Here is a 22,330-nt window from a genome sequence, read left to right on the forward strand (position 1 = left end):
CACTAAATATTCTTAACTGTCAACTTTGAAATAAAGCTTATCAAATGGTAAGTCGTTCAGTAAAATTAAATAATAAAATGCTTTGAATATGACATTACTGAGAACATGCTTTTAGAAAAATATAACTTTTCTGTGAATTTTGAAAATTGAGAAACAATTTGTCTCAAAGAGGGGGATGTCCACGCCTTATACGCCTCTTTTCTTTTGAAAATTCCCACTATGTATTCCAATAAGGAAAAGGCATTCAAACAAATTTAGAAACAAGTTTTTTAAAAATGTGATTTATTCTTGGTTTAATATCTTTTATGTGTTTTCATACTTTCATAAAGCGTTATGACTTACTTATCCCGGAAAACAACATTTTTCGCTGAACAGTTTTAGTATCTAGGATTAAGTAAAACAGCATCGCTAAAACGTTTGAAATGTGCGACATTATCGAGAGACAAATAAGTTACCATTAGATTATGATTTAGAAAAATACACGTGCGGGAGTCAAAATGTCAACAGACTTGAGAGAACCTTCTCTGAAGAACTTAACAGGGAAGAAATATGGAAGATTAAATCCTAAACAACATCAGGTAGGTGTGACATTCATTTCAGCGAAGAAAAGTCGCTGTCCACTTCATCGTCCATGGATTTTATCTGACGAGAGAAGATGTCAGGGTGATTTTAGACACAGACAGGTTTATTCTCTTTAGAGAAGTGGAAGGCTTTCGCCTACTTCCTTGACTTCTCTAAAGAAAATAAGACAGGTTCAATGGCCTACAGTCAGTAAGTCAAGCTACGTAGCTAGAATTACCCCATAAGATTTTAAATATACTTCAGTGCAACTTTTTACTATTTTGATACACATTTCATGATCACAAACCTTTAAATCCGTCTCTACAAGCAATAAACTCGCTTGAATTTGAATTTTCTGCAATCCATCAGACAATTCAAATCAAGCTTTTGTATCGCTTGTAGAAATGATTAAAGGGTTGGGAGATGGATAAAATATACAGATTGGTTAAATAATGTGTCTAGAATTATAGGGAGTGAAAGGTAGATGATTTACTAATGAGGGAAAGTGGAGAAATATTCTACCAAACAGTGGGAAAAAAATCGTGCTGTAAATTGCACATTTTTTGCATTACGGGATCTGTAGCGTTATGGCTGAAGACAAGTGCATGTACAGTATATAAAACTATAACGCTACAGTTCTGCAGCTAATTTTTATGTGAACTTTTGTAGTCACTTTGAGAACCAAGTTATTTATGAGTCATGTCCAAAGGTTACTCAGAAACAGTTTCTTATGAATCAATTGACAGTATATGCCAGTAATCCTCATGTTCTCTTCACCAAGATGTTATTGCTATACCTTACAGCGCAAGTGAAACTTGTCATTTTTGAAAGAAATTGATAATACATGTACGAGGGGTTATCAAAAAGTTCGTTGACTGAGGCTATAAAATTAGTACAGTCAATTCTCGAATTATCGCCATTCGATTCATCGCCATTTTCGCAATACCACCATGATTTCCAAAGAACGTTTTTCCTGCTATATAAAATTCTCTTTTATAACGCCAGAGTAGCATACCGCCATCCGCCACCCTCTTTTCAAAACAAACGTCCATTTTTAAGTGTCAATAATCTCGATATACCGCCACAGGTGTGTGTAGTCAGTGAAGCGCGGCTAATTGGTGGACGTTATACCTGTTGTGAAGCATGCAAAGCCAGACAAGGTACATGCAATTAAATAATTAAATAAGAATTAAATAAACAATAATTCTAAGTGAACTGTTATTATATAATTTTTGTTTTCTGTTTAATAAAAATCATTTAGTCAAGACTTTGCCTCAAAGCGGTCATTGTTAAAGTACGCCGATAACGATATTATTTTGATGATCAACATTAACAATGATGCCATAAACAATGAATTTATTCAAGAATTCATTTTACATGTACATACCATCGGCAATATATCACGATGATCAATGATGATAGATGCAACATGGTTTTTTTTTCAATATCAGACATGCACATTTACATGCAAACACATGTACTTGTCTTTATTTCATAACTGCACATTTTGTTTTAGCGAAATGGTACATAAAAAAAGTATTTCAAATTTAGAAATATGTTTTTATATTATACATGTACATGTAATAATAAGAATAGAAATGCTAAATGGTATTTCTAAGAACAGTAACTTCTTCTTTCCTAAAAGATGGAAAATTCAATTCATCTACAAAATTGTTATACCGCCATGTTTTCTAAATTACAAAAGGTGATGGTTTATCGAGAATTAACTGTACTATGTTGTCTGAGCATACAAAATTTATAAGGAACATAAAACAACAAAAAATAAAGAAAAGTTGAAATTTTAGCTTGATATGTTCATTATTTCCCAAATTATTATAAAACAAAAACGACATCATTTGATCACCTGGCGCCAGCACCGCTTAGTTTCATGATGTCAGACAACATCATTTTTCAATGTCCGCTTCTTCTATCTCGTGCACTTATTTTGATGAGAATCCCTTGAGCTGAGTAAGGACTTCAACCCGTCTTGTTTTTATGATTTAACAATGTCATCAGTGAACAGCAGCTTTCAATGCATATATCATTGCAAATGGATTTATACATTGGGAGAGATCTACGCTTGATTGTGCCAGCATATTTTGTTTTTTGGACTTCAATATAGCTAACACATGATAAACCTCATTATTTGACGTGATAGATCTTTCGAACCTTGATAACAATTCAACATTAATTTTGCATCCCTTTTCTCTCTGAATCTATTTTGGCATTAAAAACATGTAATCTGGATGCAATTTTTTTCTCCATAGCCAGTTTAAACATTTCCAGTTTTATAACAGTTTTTCCAGGGACAAAACTTTATAGAATGTTGGAAAATGAAACCCTCCCCCCTTTTAACGCCATTTTCAAGGTAATATTTGTTTGGCTATTCCATGTAAACTTTAAAGTAAAATTTCATAGAACTTCCAGAATGAGGTAAAAATTCCAAATTTTATTGAACAATAGTGTCCCAGCATATATCTGAATTAACAGGATTTTTGGATGTCAAATGTTCAGATCAAAATAGTTTATCTTAGTTATGTTCCCCAAACGAAGTTGGGGAACATATTGTTTTTACTCTGTTTCTTATTATTATTTTTCTTCTTCCTGGGTACTTATTTGTCCGCGAATGATCTTGTAAACTGTTCATCTGATGTAGGTAAAATCTTCTTAGGGTAAGTAGACATGTTAAGTAGATTTGCAGAATCAAGGTCATTTTGCGCGCACGTGCTTGCCAGAGCGCGCACGTGCAACACGTGAAATGACTGATATATTTAATATAGCCATAACTTTTACATTTTTTGATGAAATTCTTTGAAACTCATTATGTAAGGATATATTAATAGTGTATTTTATATGACAGTGTCAAATTAGCACGAACTCACGCGCATGCACGTGCGCTTCTCTCTGATTGGCTGAAACAAATATCTCAATATCTTAACTGTTTTTTGACGAAATGCAATGAAATTTAAAATATATGCATACTTTAGGATGTCCTACAATATGATATGTAACAATTGTCATGAAAACACGTGCATGCACGTGCACTGGAATCTGATTGGCTTAAACTTTAAATGGCTATAAGTCCTTTGATTTCCATAAAAACAGGATGGGATTTAGAACATAGACAGACATAATGGACTCTTACAAGAAGGTATGGTCCACATGCACATGCATGCAAGTGCGTGCACGTGCTCTTTGCTGTGATTGGCTGAAACAAAAATTTCAATATCTTTTTTGTTTTTTGACTAAATGCTATGAAATTTAAAACATAGGCATACTTTAGGATGTCCTACAATATATGATATATAAGAATTGTCATGAGAATACGCGCATGCACGTGTGCTGCAATCTGATTGGCTTAAACTTAAAATGGTTATAACTTCCTTGTTTTCCAACCAGACAGGATGGGATTTAGAATATAGATAGACATAATAAACTCCTACAAGACGGTATGGTCATCATGCACATGCTTGCACGTGCGTGCACGGGAAATGAGTAGAATTAAAAATACGTTTGAAAGTATATTTTTAATACTTTTGGATTAAATGCTTTGAAATAAAGTATATCAAAATACATAGATAGTGTAGACAAGATGATATGGTCATTACGCACATGCATTCAGATGAGCACGCGTGCAATGCTAAAATTTAAATATATATTGTATTCTTCTGGAAAAACGATGTTTAAGTCTAAATTGCATAAAGTATGTCTTATTTAATAGAGCTTACAGGGAATATGGCACCAAAAGGGAGTTGGGGAGCGTTTGGGGAACATCTGTAACGGTCTCCGTTACAATTAGCCCTAGTTACACTTAGGCCGAAAAAACGTTGCTTTGGAGGTTGCCCTGCCTGGACATACCATTGCTTACAAAAACTTTACTAACTTATTTAAAAATAACATTTATGATTTGTGGTTTATTCTATAGATAGAAAAAATGATGATAACTAAATATTTTAAAATTCATTGATGTGTCAAATGCAGTTTTAATTTGATGGCGCTAGTCCACGAACTTTTTGATAGCCCAGCTCGTACATGATGTGTACTGAAATTGTTTTATTTAAACTTCAGCCACTTCAAGACCTAACAAAACCCCACATAGATTCATTCAGTGCTCTGGTACATGGGGGATTAACTAGAGCAGTACAGGTATGTATGAATTCCTTTATCTCATTAATTATGTATTTGGCTCATTTTAATATAAAGATGGATACACAAGCTTTTTATGATGAGAAGGTTAGAAAATACATAGTTTTGCATATTGCAGAAATAAATGTTACATACGAAAGTGAAGACTTTACATATTCCTGAATATTAGTACACATATTAATTAAAGTAATTAGTAATTAAAGTACTGTGCATACAGCAAGATGTTCTCCATACGTTTTTTTCAGTTTGCATATTTATCTTTGACATTATTTAAAAATACAGAAATAAAAATTTTCTCATTTTAGACGATTCCACTTGTGGAGTTTGCCTTGCCAAATGGAGACCGGGTCACACTTAAAATGCTGGTAAGATTTTGATAAAACAGGGTGGATGGGGATGGGTTGCATTATTCTTCTGATTTTTAGCTCTACTGGTCAGAGACCAGAAGAGCTTATGCGATAGTAAGGTGTCCGTCGTCCGTCCGTCTGTCTGTCTGTCCGTCTGTAAACAATTTTTCAAAACGCTACTCCTCCTACAGTTTTGGTCTGATTTCAATATAACTTGGCACACAAGTAGACTACACTAAGATACATAAAATAGTGCATCGGTTTTTGATTTCGATGAACGGTGTTGCTATGGTTACTAAAAATAGAATTTTCTTTGAAATTCCTTTAAAACGCTACTCCTCCTACAGTTTTGATTTGATTTCCATATTACTTGGCACACAAGTAGACTACACTAAGATACATAAAATAGTGCATCGGTTTTTGATTTCGATGAAAGGTGTTGCCATGGTTACTAAAAATAGAATTTTCTTTGAAATTCCTTTAAAATGCTACTCCTCCTACAGTTTTGATTTGATTTCAATATTACTTGGCACACAAGTAGACTATACTAAGATACATTAAATAGTGCATTGGTTTTTGATTTCGATGAACAGTGTTGCCATGGTTACTAATAATAGAATTTTCTTTGAAATTCCTTTAAAATGCTACTCCTCCTACATTTTTGATTTGATTTCAATATTACCTGGCACACAAGTAGACTATACTAAGATATATAAAATAGTGCATTGGATTTTACTTTCGATGAACGATGTTGCCATGGTTACTCAAAATTGAATTTTCTTTGAAATTCCTTTAAAACGCTAGTCATCCTACAGTTTTGGTCTGATGGCAATGGCTTCTTTTCTCATCCTTTGTTATAAGTACAAACCAGTAGAGCTACAGTCTCGACAGAGACTTCTGGTTTTTTTTACATTTATGTAATGTAAAAAGTATAATATGGCATGATTTTAATACATATAACATTTATTTTGGTAGGATGCCACAATATCGTGTCCAACAGTGGATTCTGGCAACAAATTTGCTCAGACGTTAAAAGTCTACCCAGCGGAGGTTGGTTTCTGATGCACACAACCATTCTTATTTGATCTCAGAATTATTCTTATGTAAAAAATAAAGATCAGAATTTAAGTTAATTAGTCTTCCATAAAGAATGATAGATATAAATGAAAATGAATGGTTATATATATTTTAATAGAGAAAGACTGTCATCAAAGAAAAAAAAAACTTTTATATTCTTATACCTGTACACTGTAGATGTTCATCTTTGGGTAATTTCAGTGTCGGGAGAGAGGCACCTCCTACTTAGGGAGTCTATGTGATTATTTATCAATACTTCAGTGTGGTGTCTGATAATTTCAGTGTCGAGAGAGAGGCACCCCCTACTTAGTGAGCCTGAGTGATTATTTTTCTAAATACTTCAGTGTGGTGTCTTATAATTTCAGTGTCGAGAGCGAGGCACCTCCTACTTAGGGAGCCTTAACATTGGTATGCTGTGGAAGCTGAATGGACGAGTCCAGGACACGGTGGAGAGAAAGATCGCGGACGTCCCAGTGATGGTCAAGGTCAGAGTCTAAATGTACAGTTTGACTTTATACAACTAGGAATACACTGTAAAATGTACATGAGTACCAGTTTTATTATCTCACCTGAACCGAAGGCTCAAGTGAGCTTTTCTGATCACATTTTGTCCGTCATCTGTCCGTCTAGCTGTCCGTCTGTCCGTCCGTAAACTTTTCACATTTTCGACTTCTTCTTAAGAACCACTGGGCCAATTTTGACCAAACTTAGTACAAAGCATCCTTGGTTGAAGGGGAATTTAAATTGTTAAAATGAAGGGCCAAGTCCCTTCACAAGGGGAGATAATCAAGAAAAAGACAAAAATAGGGTGGGATCATTAAAAAATCTTCTTCTCAAGAACCACTGGGCCAGAAAAGCTGAAACTTATATGGAAGCATCCTGAGGTAGTATACATTCTAAATTGTTCAAATCATGACCCCCGGGGTTTGGGCGGGGCCACAACGGGGAATCAAAGTTTTACATAGAAATATATAGGAAAAATCTATAAAAATCTTCTTCTCAAGAACCACTGGGCCAGAAAAGCTGAAACTTATTTGGAAGCATCCTGGGGTAGTGTAGTTTCTAAATTGTTCAAATCATGACCCCCGGGGGTTGGGCGGTGCCACAATGGGGAATCAAAGTTTTAAATAGAAATATATAGGAAAAATCTTTGAAAATCTTCTTCTCAAGAACCACTGGGCCAGAAAAGCTGAAACTTATGTGGAAGCATCCTTGGGTAGTGTAGTTTCTAAATTGTTCAAATCATGACCCCCAGCGGTAGGGCGGGGCCACAATGGGGAATCAAAGTTTTACATAGAAATATATAGGAAAAATCTTTGAAAATCTTCTTCTCAAGAACCACTGGGCCAGAAAAGCTGAAACTTATTTGGAAGCATCCTGGGGTAGTGTAGCTTCTAAAGTGTTCAAATCATGACCCCCCGGGGGTAGGGCGGGGCCACAATGGGGAATCAAAGTTTTACATAGAAATATATAGGAAAAATCTTTGAAAATCTTCTTCTCAAGAACCACTGGGCCAGAAAAGCTGAAACTTATTTGGAAGCATCCTGGGGTAGTGTAGCTTCTAGTGTTCAAATCATGACCCCCCGGGGGTAGGGTGGGGCCACAATGGGGAATCAAAGTTTTACATAGAAATATATAGGAAAAATCTTTGAAAATCTTCTTCTCAAGAACCACTGGGCCAGAAAAGCTGAAACTTATGTGGAAGCATCCTGTGGTAGTGTAGATTTCAAATTGTCGAAATTATGATCAGTGGGGTAGGGTGGGGTCACAATATGTATTACAAGGGGGAAATCTGGCAAAGAACAGAATGGTCAAAGCCAAAGGTTCTCAGGTGAGCGATGTGGCCCATGGGCCTCTTGTTCTATAATTTACTGTCATTATAATGAAGACAAACAAGTTACTGGTAAAACTTTTTAGAATATTATCTTACTAAGAACAGTTTTTAACAATTTTCAAGAATAGATTCATTATTGTGAAATGTGTTGGTGCCAGAGTATGGGTTGGATTAAAAAAAACCATTTAAATCCTAAGTCCAAACATTTGCCACTTTATTGGTACAAGAAAAAAAACACGTTGGAATACAATTTTATTTATCATAAACTCTTCAAAAAAAGAAACGCATAGTAGGAACAATGCCCTGAAAAATGTATGATAGTTTTGCCATACCTTTTATTTTAAGATGAATATGATATATTTGAGTGAAATGCTTGATTTTTAATGCAATTGTTAACTTTACAGCTATTCTACAAGTCTCATAGACAAAAAAACCTGATTTTGCAAAATTTCCCCCCAAATTTTGATCTGAATTTTCATTTGTTGAATTCTGATGCAATTCCTTCAGGTACAAAGGGGCTTTCAAAAGCGGGGGTCTAAATATTTTGAATCTGGTTTTATCTGAAAATTGACGCTTCCTAAAAGTGCTGCAACTGAATGTTGCATAGCACAGAAAGGAAAATGGGCGACTGGAAGCAGGGGCACCGCAATCTACAATTGCAAGAGGTTTTGATGTTATGCACAGCGCCATGTCTAACCTATAAAACATAAACCATTAACATCGAACACCCAGTGTTCGCAAAAAATACGGAAGACTACGTGTGACATCAGCAGCATAGCATCACTTCAGAGGATTACGTAATTTGCATGAATGTAAGGCAATGACATCATCTAAAGCATTAACAATCCCTGAACTGCACAGATCATCTAACAAGACCGATTTCAGTTGACTATGAATTATTGCAAAGAGGATTATTCATGCCATAGTTCCAACCCTACAACACCCCAAATATTGACTTTAAAGATCTGAGATCAATTGAGTATGACCACAGCATCACCGATGAACATTTTGGTTTAGCTACTAGTCCAGAATGTTTATCTGAAAGCCTCTTATTTGTTTAAGAGTGCTGGTGCTTTGTAATGAATGTTAGATAACTGCCTCCAGGACGTTAACAAAGTTGGTGGTGGTAGTGTAATGATATGGAAAATGGTATCATAAGAAAGTAAGATTGATTTGGTTCGAATTAAATGGACTTTGATGGAAAAAGGTACATGTACTCTAACCATGTTCTACATACACATGTCTATTCAATTTAGCCTCATCCTAGAGCCATTTTGCAATCTTACAATACACAGTCACATCACACTGTTTTATACCCCCATTCTTGCAAAGCAACAGCAACCTGTTTCTGACACAGTCATCTAAATCACTAGATTTAATCCAAATTAAGCAGCATTGGACAAAATGTATTGACATGATTTGTCAAATACAATCGCATCCCCAGACTCTACAACAGCTGACCAAAGCTCTACATTTGGAGTGGGAGAGTATTTCTGTACAGTTTTCATTACACAAATTTGCTTCCATTAGATGCCGTTTCTGGCTATTATTTGTGTCTGCAGGGGGCATACCAGATATTGATCTTTAATGACCTTAAACTGACTATTATTTTAAAATTCTTGAGTAATTATGACATTTAGATAGTATTCCTGTTGTTAACCACATTTCTGTTTTATCAATACATCATTTTACTAAATAATCTTTATGTTCAATGTGTCACTAAAATTCTACTATGCGTTTCTTTTTTTTTGAAGAGTACAGTATGGCATTATATCAGAATATCAGTATTATTGCTCAGCCTTATAAAAGACCCATATTAAATGATCGTCACTGTCTTATATGAAAAAAAATTATTTTTGAAGTCTGATGTTTGTAACCTGAAAGGGTTAAGTCCCAAAGATTTGGTACGAAGAGGGGAAGAGGCTGAGGTAAGGGAAGTAACTCCAGTCTGGAACACGATTAGTTTCTTATAAAATAGTGATCATATCATTACTTCAATACTTGTATGTTGCTAGAAAAAAAATATTCTGAAAGATATACAAAGATATATATGTATAGAGGTGAAATTTGTGTAAATTCTTTGATTTATATAGTTATTTATGTCTCTCATTTACTGTTTTACAGGAGATGGGAGGCTACTTTATATGTAATGGTATCGAGAAAATCATCCGCATGTTGATCATGCCCAGGAGGAACTTTGTAAGTGGTGAATGGAGAAAAGCAAATTTTAATTTATGAATAAAAAATATAACACAAGATAATGTAAATTTATTGACTGAAAAAACATATAACAGGCTAAAGGGTGTATCTGACAGTAAAATACACATCAGCCAAATGTGACTGTATGTATTTTCAACTTTTCATTTGTATGTGTACATCAGAATGAAGATTTGTATTTCTTTAAATCATTTTTAACAAGCAATTTTTGTTCACAGCCCACATGTATGATAAGGCCATCATGGAAGAACAGGGGCAGTCAGTACACAGAATATGGGGGTGTCACTACGCAGTGTAGGGGAAGACAACATTGGAGTGGTAAGGTCAAAAACAGGGGGTGGGGGGGGGTGGGGTGGGGAAACAACATTGGAGTGGTAAGGTCAAAAACAGGGGGGGGGAACAACATTGGAGTGGTAAGGTCAAAAACGGGGGTATGGAACGCCGTCACTGCCTTATAGCAGAACACTGCGATTGCATTGCGTCAACCTTCCATTACATTATGTCATCTCTTTGTGACATTTATTAACACTACTATTGCATTATCTCAACTTTCTATAACATTAGGTCAACTCTTTATGACATTTACACACACTACTATTACATTGCGACAACTTTCTTTTACATTATGTTAACTTTCTTATGACATTTACTAACACTTCAATTATATTGCATCAATCTTTCATTGCATTATATCAGCTCTTTGTGACATTATGTCAAAAGATTTTTACGTGGTGTTAAAGATACATTTATATAATTTCAACTCAGTATTACATTATGTGCATTCTCTACTATTTGGTCTAAGTAGTTCATTACATGATGTGAATTTATCTTAATTTGATATCAAGTCGCTATGATACGATGTCAGAATTTCATTACATGATGTCAAAAAATTATCACATGAGGTCAATTCTTTTACTACCTTATGTCATCAATATGCAACATGACGACGTGAATCAATTTCATGATGTGAATTTGCCCTTACTTTTTAACAAATCGTTATTACGTTATGTCATTGTATCTTTACAATGTGTCAAAAATGCTCAGCCTCTTGTCAGAATACGTGTATCTTAGGCTTTTTCATATTGATCAGGTGTGGAAAGCTCATGTTATACTGTGCGCACTCTTCTACATTATGTCGATTCACTATTACGTTATGCGAACACGGGTATCCCCGGCCTTTATATGAGCATAACGTATTTTCCGCTTTCCGCATGCAGGCACTAAAAATGGCGGGAAGAAAACAGTCATAGAAGAAATTCTCGGCGATTTGGGAATGGCATATTAAATGAAAACATAAAGCGACAAATGATTGACAATCTTGAAACGTGCAGCGCAAAGCCTTCAAACTGCGACTGTGAATTACTTTCAATGGCGTTTACTTTAATCTGATAATCAAATAAATCAAATATTATGAGTCGAGCAGCATTTTTTTTTTATTTTCATATTGAATTTTTTTTTTATAGAAGTCTTAAACTTCTTATCTTATTAAGAACATTGTCATATGTTTTTATCAGTCTCTACCTCTCCTTTTTATTTTAAAAAGTGTTAACACACCGTATAACAAACGTGCAACGGTGGGTTGGGGGTTGGGGGCAGGAATCCCGTCATTCCATCTTTAGTGACCAAAATATACATAAGATTAATAAATTTATTGGTTTTACTTTGTAGGACATTGCATAAGATTAGCTGAATTAAGTTGAAAACTTTTTTTCTATAAAACTATAAAGCCTAAGAGCTTCTCTCTCTCTCCCCCTTTGGTCTCCAACCATATACCGTCCCCCTTCCTTGTTCAAGATTCCCATATCCGTCACTGATATGTGCCCATGCATGCTTGCTAAGGCATATTCAACTGATTTAGACTGATATATAGATTTTTGTAATAGAATTCTGGCACTGGAATGGTTGAAAAAATTACTAATTCAATTGACGTAGCATCTTCTTTGAAAGGGGAGGTCAGCCAGAAAAAAAAAAAATTCTACTCGAAACAAAAAACAGTTCTAATTTTTTTTCTTCAAGTATACTACATTACCCGTAGTGGACTATACTTCAAGAAAAAGTGGGGATGGGACTGTGCTTTCCAAGAACATTACATTTTCTATAGTAAAGTTATATATGGGAAAAGAGAGGGGGGGGGTGATATTATGTGCCTGAAATTCGTCCTAATCAATGAGGAGCCCCCCCCCCCCCTTTCTCTTACCAGTCATTAAAACACGGTCGTCAACATTCATTATATACCAGATATACAGCTTTGAGATAATGAAAATGTATTTTTACATCAGGTAATGAACTTTTGGAATCAACATGATGAAGAGTTAACACAATGTAAAGATGTTTATAAATCACATTAGAAAAGGTTGACATAACGTAATTATATATCCACATCACGGAATGGAGTTCTGACATAATGTAATAAAGTGTTGATATAATATAAAGATATGTTCACATTATGTTATACACTTTTTACACCACGTAATAAAGCACTGACATGAAGGTAAGATGTGTTCACCTAACATCATGATGCTCCCGACGTATAATAAAGATAAATCCATATCACGTAATAATGCTTTGATATAACAGAAGTATACACTCTCAAAAAGGAATGGATTTTTGACTTTATGTAATGATAAATTTAATTATAAAACAGAATTTGCTTGACGTAATGCAATTTTGACCTCGCATATTAAAGAAATGAAATGATGTAAAGAAACATTCATTTCACGTAATAAAGTTTTAACACAATGTAAACACATAATCACTTAACAAAATGGATATTTTACTTCAAGTTATGAAGTGCTGACATAATAAAAGAATGTATTTACTTCATGTAATGCAGCATTGAAATGATGTTAAGATATTTTCACATCATATCATAAAAAATGACATAACATAAAGATATGTTCACATCACGTAATGATAAATTGACATAATAAATGCAAAGTTGTATGCTATAAGGCAGTGATGGCATTCCATAGGGGGGTGGCAACATTGGAGTGGTAAGGTCAAAAACAGGGGGGGGGGAACAACATTGGAGTGGTAAGGTCAAAAGCAGGGGGGGGGGAAACAACATTGAAATGGTAAGGTCAAAAACAGGGGGGGGGGGCAACATTGGAGTGGCAAGGTCAAAAACAGGGGGGGGGCAACATTGGAGTGGTAAGGTCAAAAACAGGGAGGGTGTAACAACATTGGAGTGGTAAGGTCAAAAACAGGGGGGAACAACATTGGAGTGGTAAGGTCAAAAACAGGGGGGGGGGACAACATTGGAGTGGTAAGGTCAAAAACAAGGAGGAGTGAGAAAACATTTGGGGAGTGAGGGTTAAAAACAAGGGAAAAAACAGGTACTGGTAAGGTCAAAAATAGGGAGGTTGGGACAGCATTGGAGTGGTAAGGTCAAAAACAGGGAGGGGTTAGACAACATTGGAGAGGGGAGTGGAGGCTCAAAAGAGGGAGGAGTGAGAAAACATTTTGGGGGTGAGGTCAAAAACAAGGAAAAACAGGTAGTGGTAAGGTAAAAAATAGGGAGGTTGGGACAACAGTAGGAGTGGTGGGTGGGGGTTAAGGTCATGAGGAGGGGGGAGGACCTGCCATTCATATGTAAATCTCAAACTCTTTACTTTATTATATACCTAATGTGTATCACTCAATCTTACTGTTGATTTTACGCTATCATGTGACATCGTGATCCGACTTTCCGGATCACCACACTGTAGTTTTCTGAATCCATATCACCACTCTTTGAAACTGATGATGTAGTACACAGAAACATGACGTTATTTTTCTTGTGCGTTAGAAAGTCCCTTGTTATTATGCTTTGTTTTATGGATAAATATTACCCAATTGATCTTTAAGTTTTTATTTTGCTATATTTGGCTTGTTATAAGGGGGTATATAATAAATTTATCATTATATTAGTAACTTGATCCATAGAGCCGTATCACGTCTCGTTGACAGACGCAGATCATCAGATCAAACTCGGCGCTTTGTGTCTCGTTAGATCTAATGATCCGCACCTGTCTACTCGACGTGATACGGCACTTCGGATCAAGTTACTGTTATAATAATGAATGAGATTATGTGTTCCATTTAAAGCTTTATTTTTATTGTAGAATAATGTCCTACACTACCTGTCCAATGGAATGGCCACGCTGTGTTTTAGTCACCTTAAAGAAATGTTCTTTGTACCAGTCATAATTATCCTTAAGGTAATAGGTTCACTAAAAACTTCAAGAATAGTTTCTAAGTAGGTCAAATTTGATAGCTTTGAGTAAAAAAAATGTTTCATAAAAGTAAACATTGAAGATATTAGCAGATCTAGATCTGAAGACAAATCAATATCAATAAGTATACTTGTAAACACATTATGCGCACTTTATTCAGTCATGGGAATGGTTGGAGTTATGTTGATGGATATTTTTAACGATAATATTGCAGTCTTTGACAGTACATTTAAGTTGCCTAGAAACAGAAATGCTATAATTCTATAAATTTGTAGGGTCTACACAATGTGACAGATAAATTTATTTACGACCAACTGACCAGGGATAAAGAACAAGACTCATTTTACAAAGGGTAAGAGGAGAAAGTGTATTTCTTGTTACACTGGGAAAATAAATATATAAAGTATGCAACTAGGTTAAGGACTCCCATTAATTACATTGGCCTATGCAGAGGTTCAGAAAGACAATTGTGATGTCACTTTAAGACTATACAAATCTATTTTGGCAAATAAATACTAATGTTCTTTTTCATACACAGTTGTGTGATAGCCATGTTGCGACATGCTCTATCAGAAAATCTGACCACACAGAAAACAGTACTGAAATACATAGGGGAGTTATTCAGAGTCAAACTCAGTCTGCCTGAGTGGTACTCAGATGAGGAAGTAGGGGAGTACATGCTCAAGTGAGTTCTTAGTGCTAATGTAATTTCATTATTATAAGTAAATACTGTAGATTCCTAAATATACGCGTGGAATTAATTATTGCGTAATTTCGCAAGAAGCACCAAACACAAAATTTAATTATTCGCCTTTATTTTTATGGTGCTGAAATGTATGTTAAAACTTCGACAAACCGTCCATTCGTGAAAATTCTTATTCTTGCGACTTGCTGTTGAAGAGCCCATTCGCGATAAAAAGTACTCGCGAAATATGAGGAATCTACAGTAGCCTGACAAAAAATGTTGATACTGTATGTTAGTGTCTTTTAGTCTTAAGTTTTCTTGCTTTCATTACTTGATTTCTTTTGTAGACAAAGCGTATGTGTACATCTAGAAAACAATGTGGACAAGTTTAATCTTTTAATGTAAGTCTGCAAGCAGTGGAATACTTTGACTTAACAAGAATTCATGTGAATTTTACCAAATCAGTGTCTTCTTTATAGCATTTAGTTCTTTTCTTTCAAACTTTTTAGAGAACAACAAACATGTACAAATCATTTTTTTTTTAAAAAACCTCTTATGTGGCTCATGTTTTTGATAGATACATAACTATTAAGCTATTTCATTGAGTTCTTTTTGTCTGTTTTAAAAATAATTTAATAAGTGTTTTTAATTTGATACATTTTAAAATTCTCTTAAGATACAGATTATATAACCAGAAAGCTTTTTGGATTTTCACTAGTTAAGGGGTTATTAGTATTTTGACTAGTTCAGAAATTATTTGCACTCTATTTTTTGGACTTCCTTTTCTGTAGATATATGACCAGAAAACTGTTTGCCTTTGCTAAAGGGGAGTGTGCAGCAGAGAGCGCTGACAATCCAATGTTCCAGGAGCTCTTACTGGGGGGTCAGTTGTATGGGATGATCCTTAAGGTAAGTAACGGGAGAACATTAACAGACTTCTTTGACTGCTCTTTGTAAATCAAATGTACGAAAAGTTTTGAAAATTATAGTTGGTAAGGATAAATATAAGGAAATCAAATTGACGTTGTTTTAACTTTGGTGATTGAAAAATTGAAAACCACTAAGTTTCATCACCAGAGCAGAAAGTAGAGTGGAATAGAATGTAATTGAGCAACCTTTCTGAGAACAGTACTGATATGAGAATAAACAGAAACAGAGAAATGCACATGTTGAAATTCAGGAGAATTGTTCAAAGTCCCTTTTTTAAACATGACTAGCCATACAGTAAACAGAGAAATGCCAAAAAAAAAAATACAGTAACGAAAAATGACTTTTAAGTACATGTACATTTAAAAATATCACATAAATTGTAGAAACATTTTTACCAGCCAGGATATAAACATAAAAAAAATATATATATACTCTTGTACTTCTTATCAGATGCAAGAATTTATGTAATGTCATTAAAAAATGAAATACAAGTAGTTTCACCTTCCATGTGTATTACCATAGCAGAAATGTGATTTTATTTTGATTGTCTGTCCAATTTTAGAAATTTTAGAAGCACAATAACTGAATGATTTTCTCTTGGGAACCTCTCATTAGAGTTGTCAGTAGACACCCTGCTTTTTAGGGACATGATTTCATTTTGACAATGTTGATGACAACAAATTACACTCACTTTTCAGGAAAAGTTGCATGATTGGATGGTGTCAGTCAAAAATTCAATTGAAAGAAATGCCAAAAATTACAAAGAGCGGGAATATCTCTTAACTGAATGTAAGTATTGAGGAGTGTGGCAGAAATATCTCAAACCTGAATATGAATATTAAGATGTCTAACAGAAATATCTCATAACCGAATGTGAGTATTGAGTTGTCTGACAGAAATATCTCATGAAGGAATGTAAGTATTGAGTTGTCTGACAGAAATATCTTATATTAACTGAATGTGAATATATAGATATCTGATAGGATTTGAAAAATGATCAACAATGCAGGTTTGTTAGTTGAGAGGAAAAAGAAGACAAATATACCAAATTAATTGAATTCTGAACTTCTTATCATTTCAGTGACCATGAATGATGCTTTAAGACACACAGTAAATATAACCAAGGCAATGGAATATTTTATGGCAAGTGGCTCAATTATTTCCAAGAGTGGACTTGGTTTGATGCAAGTAAGTTCATTAAAAATTTAATTAACATAGGGGGGTGGGGGTTGGGGGATGGTGAGCAGTATATTTAGACTCTGTGATTTATTAGAGCAGAAATATGGCAAGTTAGAGACTACTGCTATTTTCTTGGTTTTTTTTCAGGCCACTGGTTTGACTGTGGTGGCAGACAAGCTGAACTTCTTCAGGTACATTTCACATTTCCGCTGTGTACACAGAGGGTCGTTCTTCAGTGAGATGAGAACAACAGCCGTTCGTAAACTTCTCCCAGAGGCTTGGGGTAGGGAGCACAGTGCTTCAATATCTCAAATACCATGGATAACTTGAACTGATTTTAAAGTTTCTACAACTGTTTCCTGTTGTATTTAAACTTTGACCATTGCAGGCTTCCTTTGTCCTGTACACACTCCAGATGGTAGTCCCTGTGGTCTGCTGAACCATCTCACAGCCCTAGCTGGGGTCAGTCTCTATTTCATTTACTTTACATAAAAAAATTTTTCAATATGTTACTATCGGCCAACAAAAAAACTTTTTAAAGTCAAAATGCTAGAGAGAAAGTCAATTTCATTTTGCAATATTTGTTTGAATTACTTGATCTTTGTTTTGGTAGGCTGTTACCACACATTATAGTAATTCACATGTAGCTGACCTTTTATTCTCTCTGGGAACAACCCCATGTCATGCTCCAACAATGGGACATATGTCTCAGTGCTTTACAGTATTCCTAGATGGGAGGATTCTGGGATACATTCAAGAAGATATTGCACAGAATGTGGAAAAGAGGCTCAGGTTCATGAAGGTCAAAGGTCTAAACAGGGTCAGTTTCACAATCAATCTTAAATAGCATTTGAAAAACAGAAGGGGTTTAAAGGAGTTGAAAATTTCCATTGCTTTCATGTTGTACAATTTTAAATGATAGGTGTTTTTGAAATAAATAATCTTTTTAAAATTAAAAAAAAAGGAATTTGGGACTGTAGATTGCTTTCTGATCCTGATGCCAGACCTTTAGTTTTTAATCCTTTTCCAGATCCCTCCAATGTCTGAGATTTGCCTGGTCCCCAAAACAAAGTTTGCCAGCCAGTTCCCAGGTTTGTACATCTTTACCAGCACTGCCCGAATGATTCGCCCTGTGTGGAACCTCGCAACAGACAGTAAAGAGTGGATAGGGACATTTGAACAGGTGTACATGGATATCTGTATTACCCCAGAAGAGGCCAAACAAGGGGTAAGTTTTCAAAAGTGTGCATGTTGAAGTAAATGATGAAATTCAAACAGAAATAGGACTTTAATTGTCCTTCAGATATCTGCACACGTCAGATTTCATTTCACACATTTGTAGGTAACAACCCACAGGGAGCTGAGTCAAGTGGCCATGCTGTCTACCGTAGCACAGTTTACTCCATTCTCAGACTTTAACCAGAGCCCTAGAAACATGTATCAATGTCAGGTAAAAACTAGCATATATCTGGGTAACCCCATTCTCAGACTTCAACCAGATCCTTATGCTGGAATAGGGATGAGTATCTCCAAAAATTTCGTATCGTGATATATCACGATTTTTCCCCAAAATATAACGATAATATCATGATATTTTTACAAGCAATTTTTACAATGATTTTTAATGAATTGTCATTATTTTTCTTAAAAATATGTCAGAAAAACCAAATTTAACTTCTTTGAAATTTTAATGTCCATAAAATTAATCATGTTGGATGGTAAGATGTCATTCTTTTCACCTTTTACAACATTTTTTAGACTTTCTATAATTGTAATTTGAAAGATTGAACAAATAAATGATAATTTCTGGACTTTATAATATGTACCTAAATACTGGTATTTAGGTCTCCGTATCACGATACGTATCACGCAACAAAAAATGTGATATACCAATGAAATCACACATCCCTATGCTGGAATATGTGTATCAGAGTCTGGTAAAATAACAAATAATGTTCTCTTCTAGATGGGTAAAAACAAATAAATTACCCACATTTACTCATACAAATTAAAACCATTGTACAATAGATGCAGCAGGTCATTTATTTCAAAACTTTTCTCTTGTAAGATGGGTAAGCAGACTATGGGCACCCCCCTTCATGCGCTGGACCATCGCTCAGACAATAAGCTGTACAGACTTCAGACTCCTCAGTCTCCCGTGGTGCGGCCAGTCATGTACGACCACTACAATATGGACAACTATCCACTGGGCACCAACGCTATAGTGGCTGTCATGTCCTATACTGTAAGTACAAGACAATGTGATGATATATGCAAAGAACTGTTTTTGAGAATTAAGATTCAACTTTTTTCCCCATACATTTATGCATAATGTCTTAAGATACTTTCAACAACTTCCATCATATTTGATTTTTGAAATTAGCTCGAAATTTATCAGACAAGATGGAGATGAATTAGACATGTCAAACAAGAGTGAGACGAGTTAGGCATACACAGAAAACATGGAAGAGAGATCTCATTTAATTTTCTTGTTGAAATACAAGTTTGTATAATTTAAATAGTTAGCTTGTTTATTAATTCTATACTATATTTTTAGGGATATGATATGGAGGATGCCATGATTCTAAATAAATCTTCATTTGAGCGAGGCTTTGCACATGCGAGTGTATATAAATCACAAGTAAGCCTTATTTTAAATACAAGTATGTAGGTCTTGTATTACAGTGTCTTGATTACAGTCTTTATAAAACACTTAGGTTGAAAAAATTAAATGTAAACAAAATGCAGGACATTATTTGGAGTGTACTCAAAATATTTGGTAAATATTGCCTTCATGAATGTTGAGCACAAAGATTAATTTGCCTTGTGTATTAACTATAGTCTGTAACTCACCAGTCCATTTTTTATTGCAGATCATAGACCTCTGTAGCAAGGGAGATAGAAATCATGGCCGCCCCTTAGAGGTGTTTGGTTGTCTTCCTGATAACAGCCATTTTTTAGGGGGGAGCTTGACAAAGGAGGGTCTACCTCACTTAGGAACCTACCTACAGAAGGGGGACCCATTCTACAGGTCAATGTTAATTAGGATATAATAAAGTCATTTTAATTGGTATCAGTCTTTTGATAGATGATTCAGAATAATTAAATTTTTTAAAGATTTTTTTTTAAAAAGCTACTCCTCAAAAAGACCTAATATCTATCAGTTCAATATTAGAACTAGCTACAAATTTGCTAAAACAATTGGTTACATTATTCTGTGATGTTTTACCAAAAGTAAGTATTAACTTCTTCTATTAGGACCATTATCAGTTTAGTTTGGACTTTCAATAAGGCGTGGCACTTGACGTTACCTAATTAGCTTCTGAAATTTACACAGCTTTCCATTCAGTGTTGAAATATACATAGGATAGAAATTCGGCCGAATGTCAACTGGTGTAGTAAAATAGCCAATTAAAAGTTCTTTCATGGCACAGAGGTGGGGCATAAGTCGTCTCATCGTTGTCAACGACAATTTAAAGTTCCTGATGTTATTAATTTCTTAAACAATGAGAATCTACTAATATTTGCCATTATGTAGGGCCGAGAATGCAAAGCCGTACTGAAAGTTCAAACTAAGGTGATAATAGTCCTTTAAGGAAAAGCCTGTAGGGCTACAGTCTCACCAGAGACCTCTATTTGTTTTAGTGTAATCAACATACAGACTGGCCAGTCTCGTACACAGAATTATATGTCAGATGAACCAGCCTACGTCCAGCAGATCAAGGCCCTGGGGGACAACACGGGGACACAGGAGCTCTGTAAAGTCTGTGTCCTTCTCAGAATCAAGGTGAGGTCACACTGTTACTATGACAATAACTCTAATGTAAGCTGTATTTCTCAGGGATGTTAGAAGCTGTTTTTTACTATCAGCCAACCACAAAGTCTCTTCACAACCAGCATATAATTCTACAGTTGGCAATTTAAATGAATACAGAAGAATTGAGTTATTTGACCAGTCTCAGTTAATGTTTGTACAGTCATTAAAATGCACATAAATGTGTAAGTGTAACAAAGGCAGAAAAGTTTTACTTTAGAGCTAAGTAATTTCCTCCGTAACAATCAGAATTTTGAGACAGAAGATAAGATCCAGCATGATTATTTCCTTACAGAGAAACCCCATCATAGGAGACAAATTCTCCAGTCGACACGGACAGAAAGGAATCTGTAGGTACGTAGTTGGAGAAAACCTTTTAATGTTTAAAATACATTGAAGTTATTTCTTTATGGATATTTACATAAATCAAAATACTTCATTTTTTGCAACATTTTTAAAATTTACCTTACATAATAAAATACCTATAACATGGTTTGTTTTGCAATAAAATCAAACTTCTCTTTTTCTGTTGTTAAGATATTCTTGTAACATATCACTTCAAAATTTTAAAGGTCAATACAAGCAAAAATATAGTTGATTTATAATAATGTATACAAATTTAATATTCTATGTGATTTTAATTATATTCTGAACTGTTTAAACTTTGCATATCAAAACATCGAAGTTATAAGAAATGTTATTATTAATACCCTCAGTATGATGTGGCCAGCAGAAAACATGCCATTTACAGAGAGTGGGATGACCCCTGACATCTTATTTAATCCCCACGGCTATCCCTCCAGAATGACGATAGGTAAGGAACTACTCGGACTCGTTTTAGGCACGACTTTATTGTTGTTAAATTGTATTTGTAAAATTTGAAAATACATGACATCATTATCAACTGTTACGTGCAAATTTGCTATTTTTGCATCTGAAGAGAATGCACATGAAAAATTGTTTTTGACCTGTCAAAATAATGTGCTTTATAGTTACTGCCTCTTAGTATAATCCTTATTGCTTTGTCGACAGGAATGATGATAGAGAGCATGGCAGGGAAGTCTGCAGCCCTCCACGGACTCTGTCATGATGCCACACCTTTCCAGTTCTCGGAAGAAGAACCTGCTATAGATTACTTTGGTAGAATGTTGGTCAAAGGTAAGGACACTGAACGGATGAAGTGTTTTTATTAAAGCCAGTTATTAATACCATGGTACAGAGAGATTTTTCAGTGGTATATCATATTTCTTTCTGTTTCATTTACAATCAGTGATAAATACCATGGTACAGAGAGATTGTTCTTTGGTGTATTTTTTTGTTTACAGC

General features: G+C 34.8%; 1 protein-coding gene across 1 annotated transcript; it reads left to right on the top strand.

The window, feature by feature from the left end:
• Positions 1-414: 414 nt before the first annotated feature.
• On the top strand, positions 415-22,162 carry LOC134268631 (DNA-directed RNA polymerase I subunit RPA2-like; the record flags this gene model as incomplete). The annotated part of the gene is given in 28 exon segments (XM_062750887.1): positions 415-578; positions 4,630-4,707; positions 5,013-5,072; positions 6,030-6,104; positions 6,497-6,616; positions 9,828-9,893; positions 10,090-10,164; positions 10,401-10,457; positions 10,459-10,500; positions 14,286-14,381; positions 14,672-14,748; positions 14,935-15,081; positions 15,429-15,482; positions 15,873-15,990; positions 16,710-16,800; positions 17,093-17,199; positions 17,338-17,473; positions 17,579-17,652; positions 17,804-18,010; positions 18,221-18,418; positions 18,533-18,640; positions 19,259-19,435; positions 19,748-19,831; positions 20,064-20,221; positions 20,836-20,977; positions 21,300-21,358; positions 21,721-21,818; positions 22,037-22,162. Coding segments are annotated over 28 exon segments (2,911 nt in total), but the record flags the coding sequence as incomplete, so codon positions are not given.
• Positions 22,163-22,330: the final 168 nt, after the last annotated feature.

This window comes from Saccostrea cucullata, unplaced genomic scaffold, assembly GCF_032062105.1.
Source record: "Saccostrea cucullata isolate Sc308-1 unplaced genomic scaffold, CSIRO_AGI_Scuc_v1 ctg8493, whole genome shotgun sequence".
NCBI lineage: Eukaryota > Metazoa > Mollusca > Bivalvia > Ostreida > Ostreidae > Saccostrea > Saccostrea cuccullata.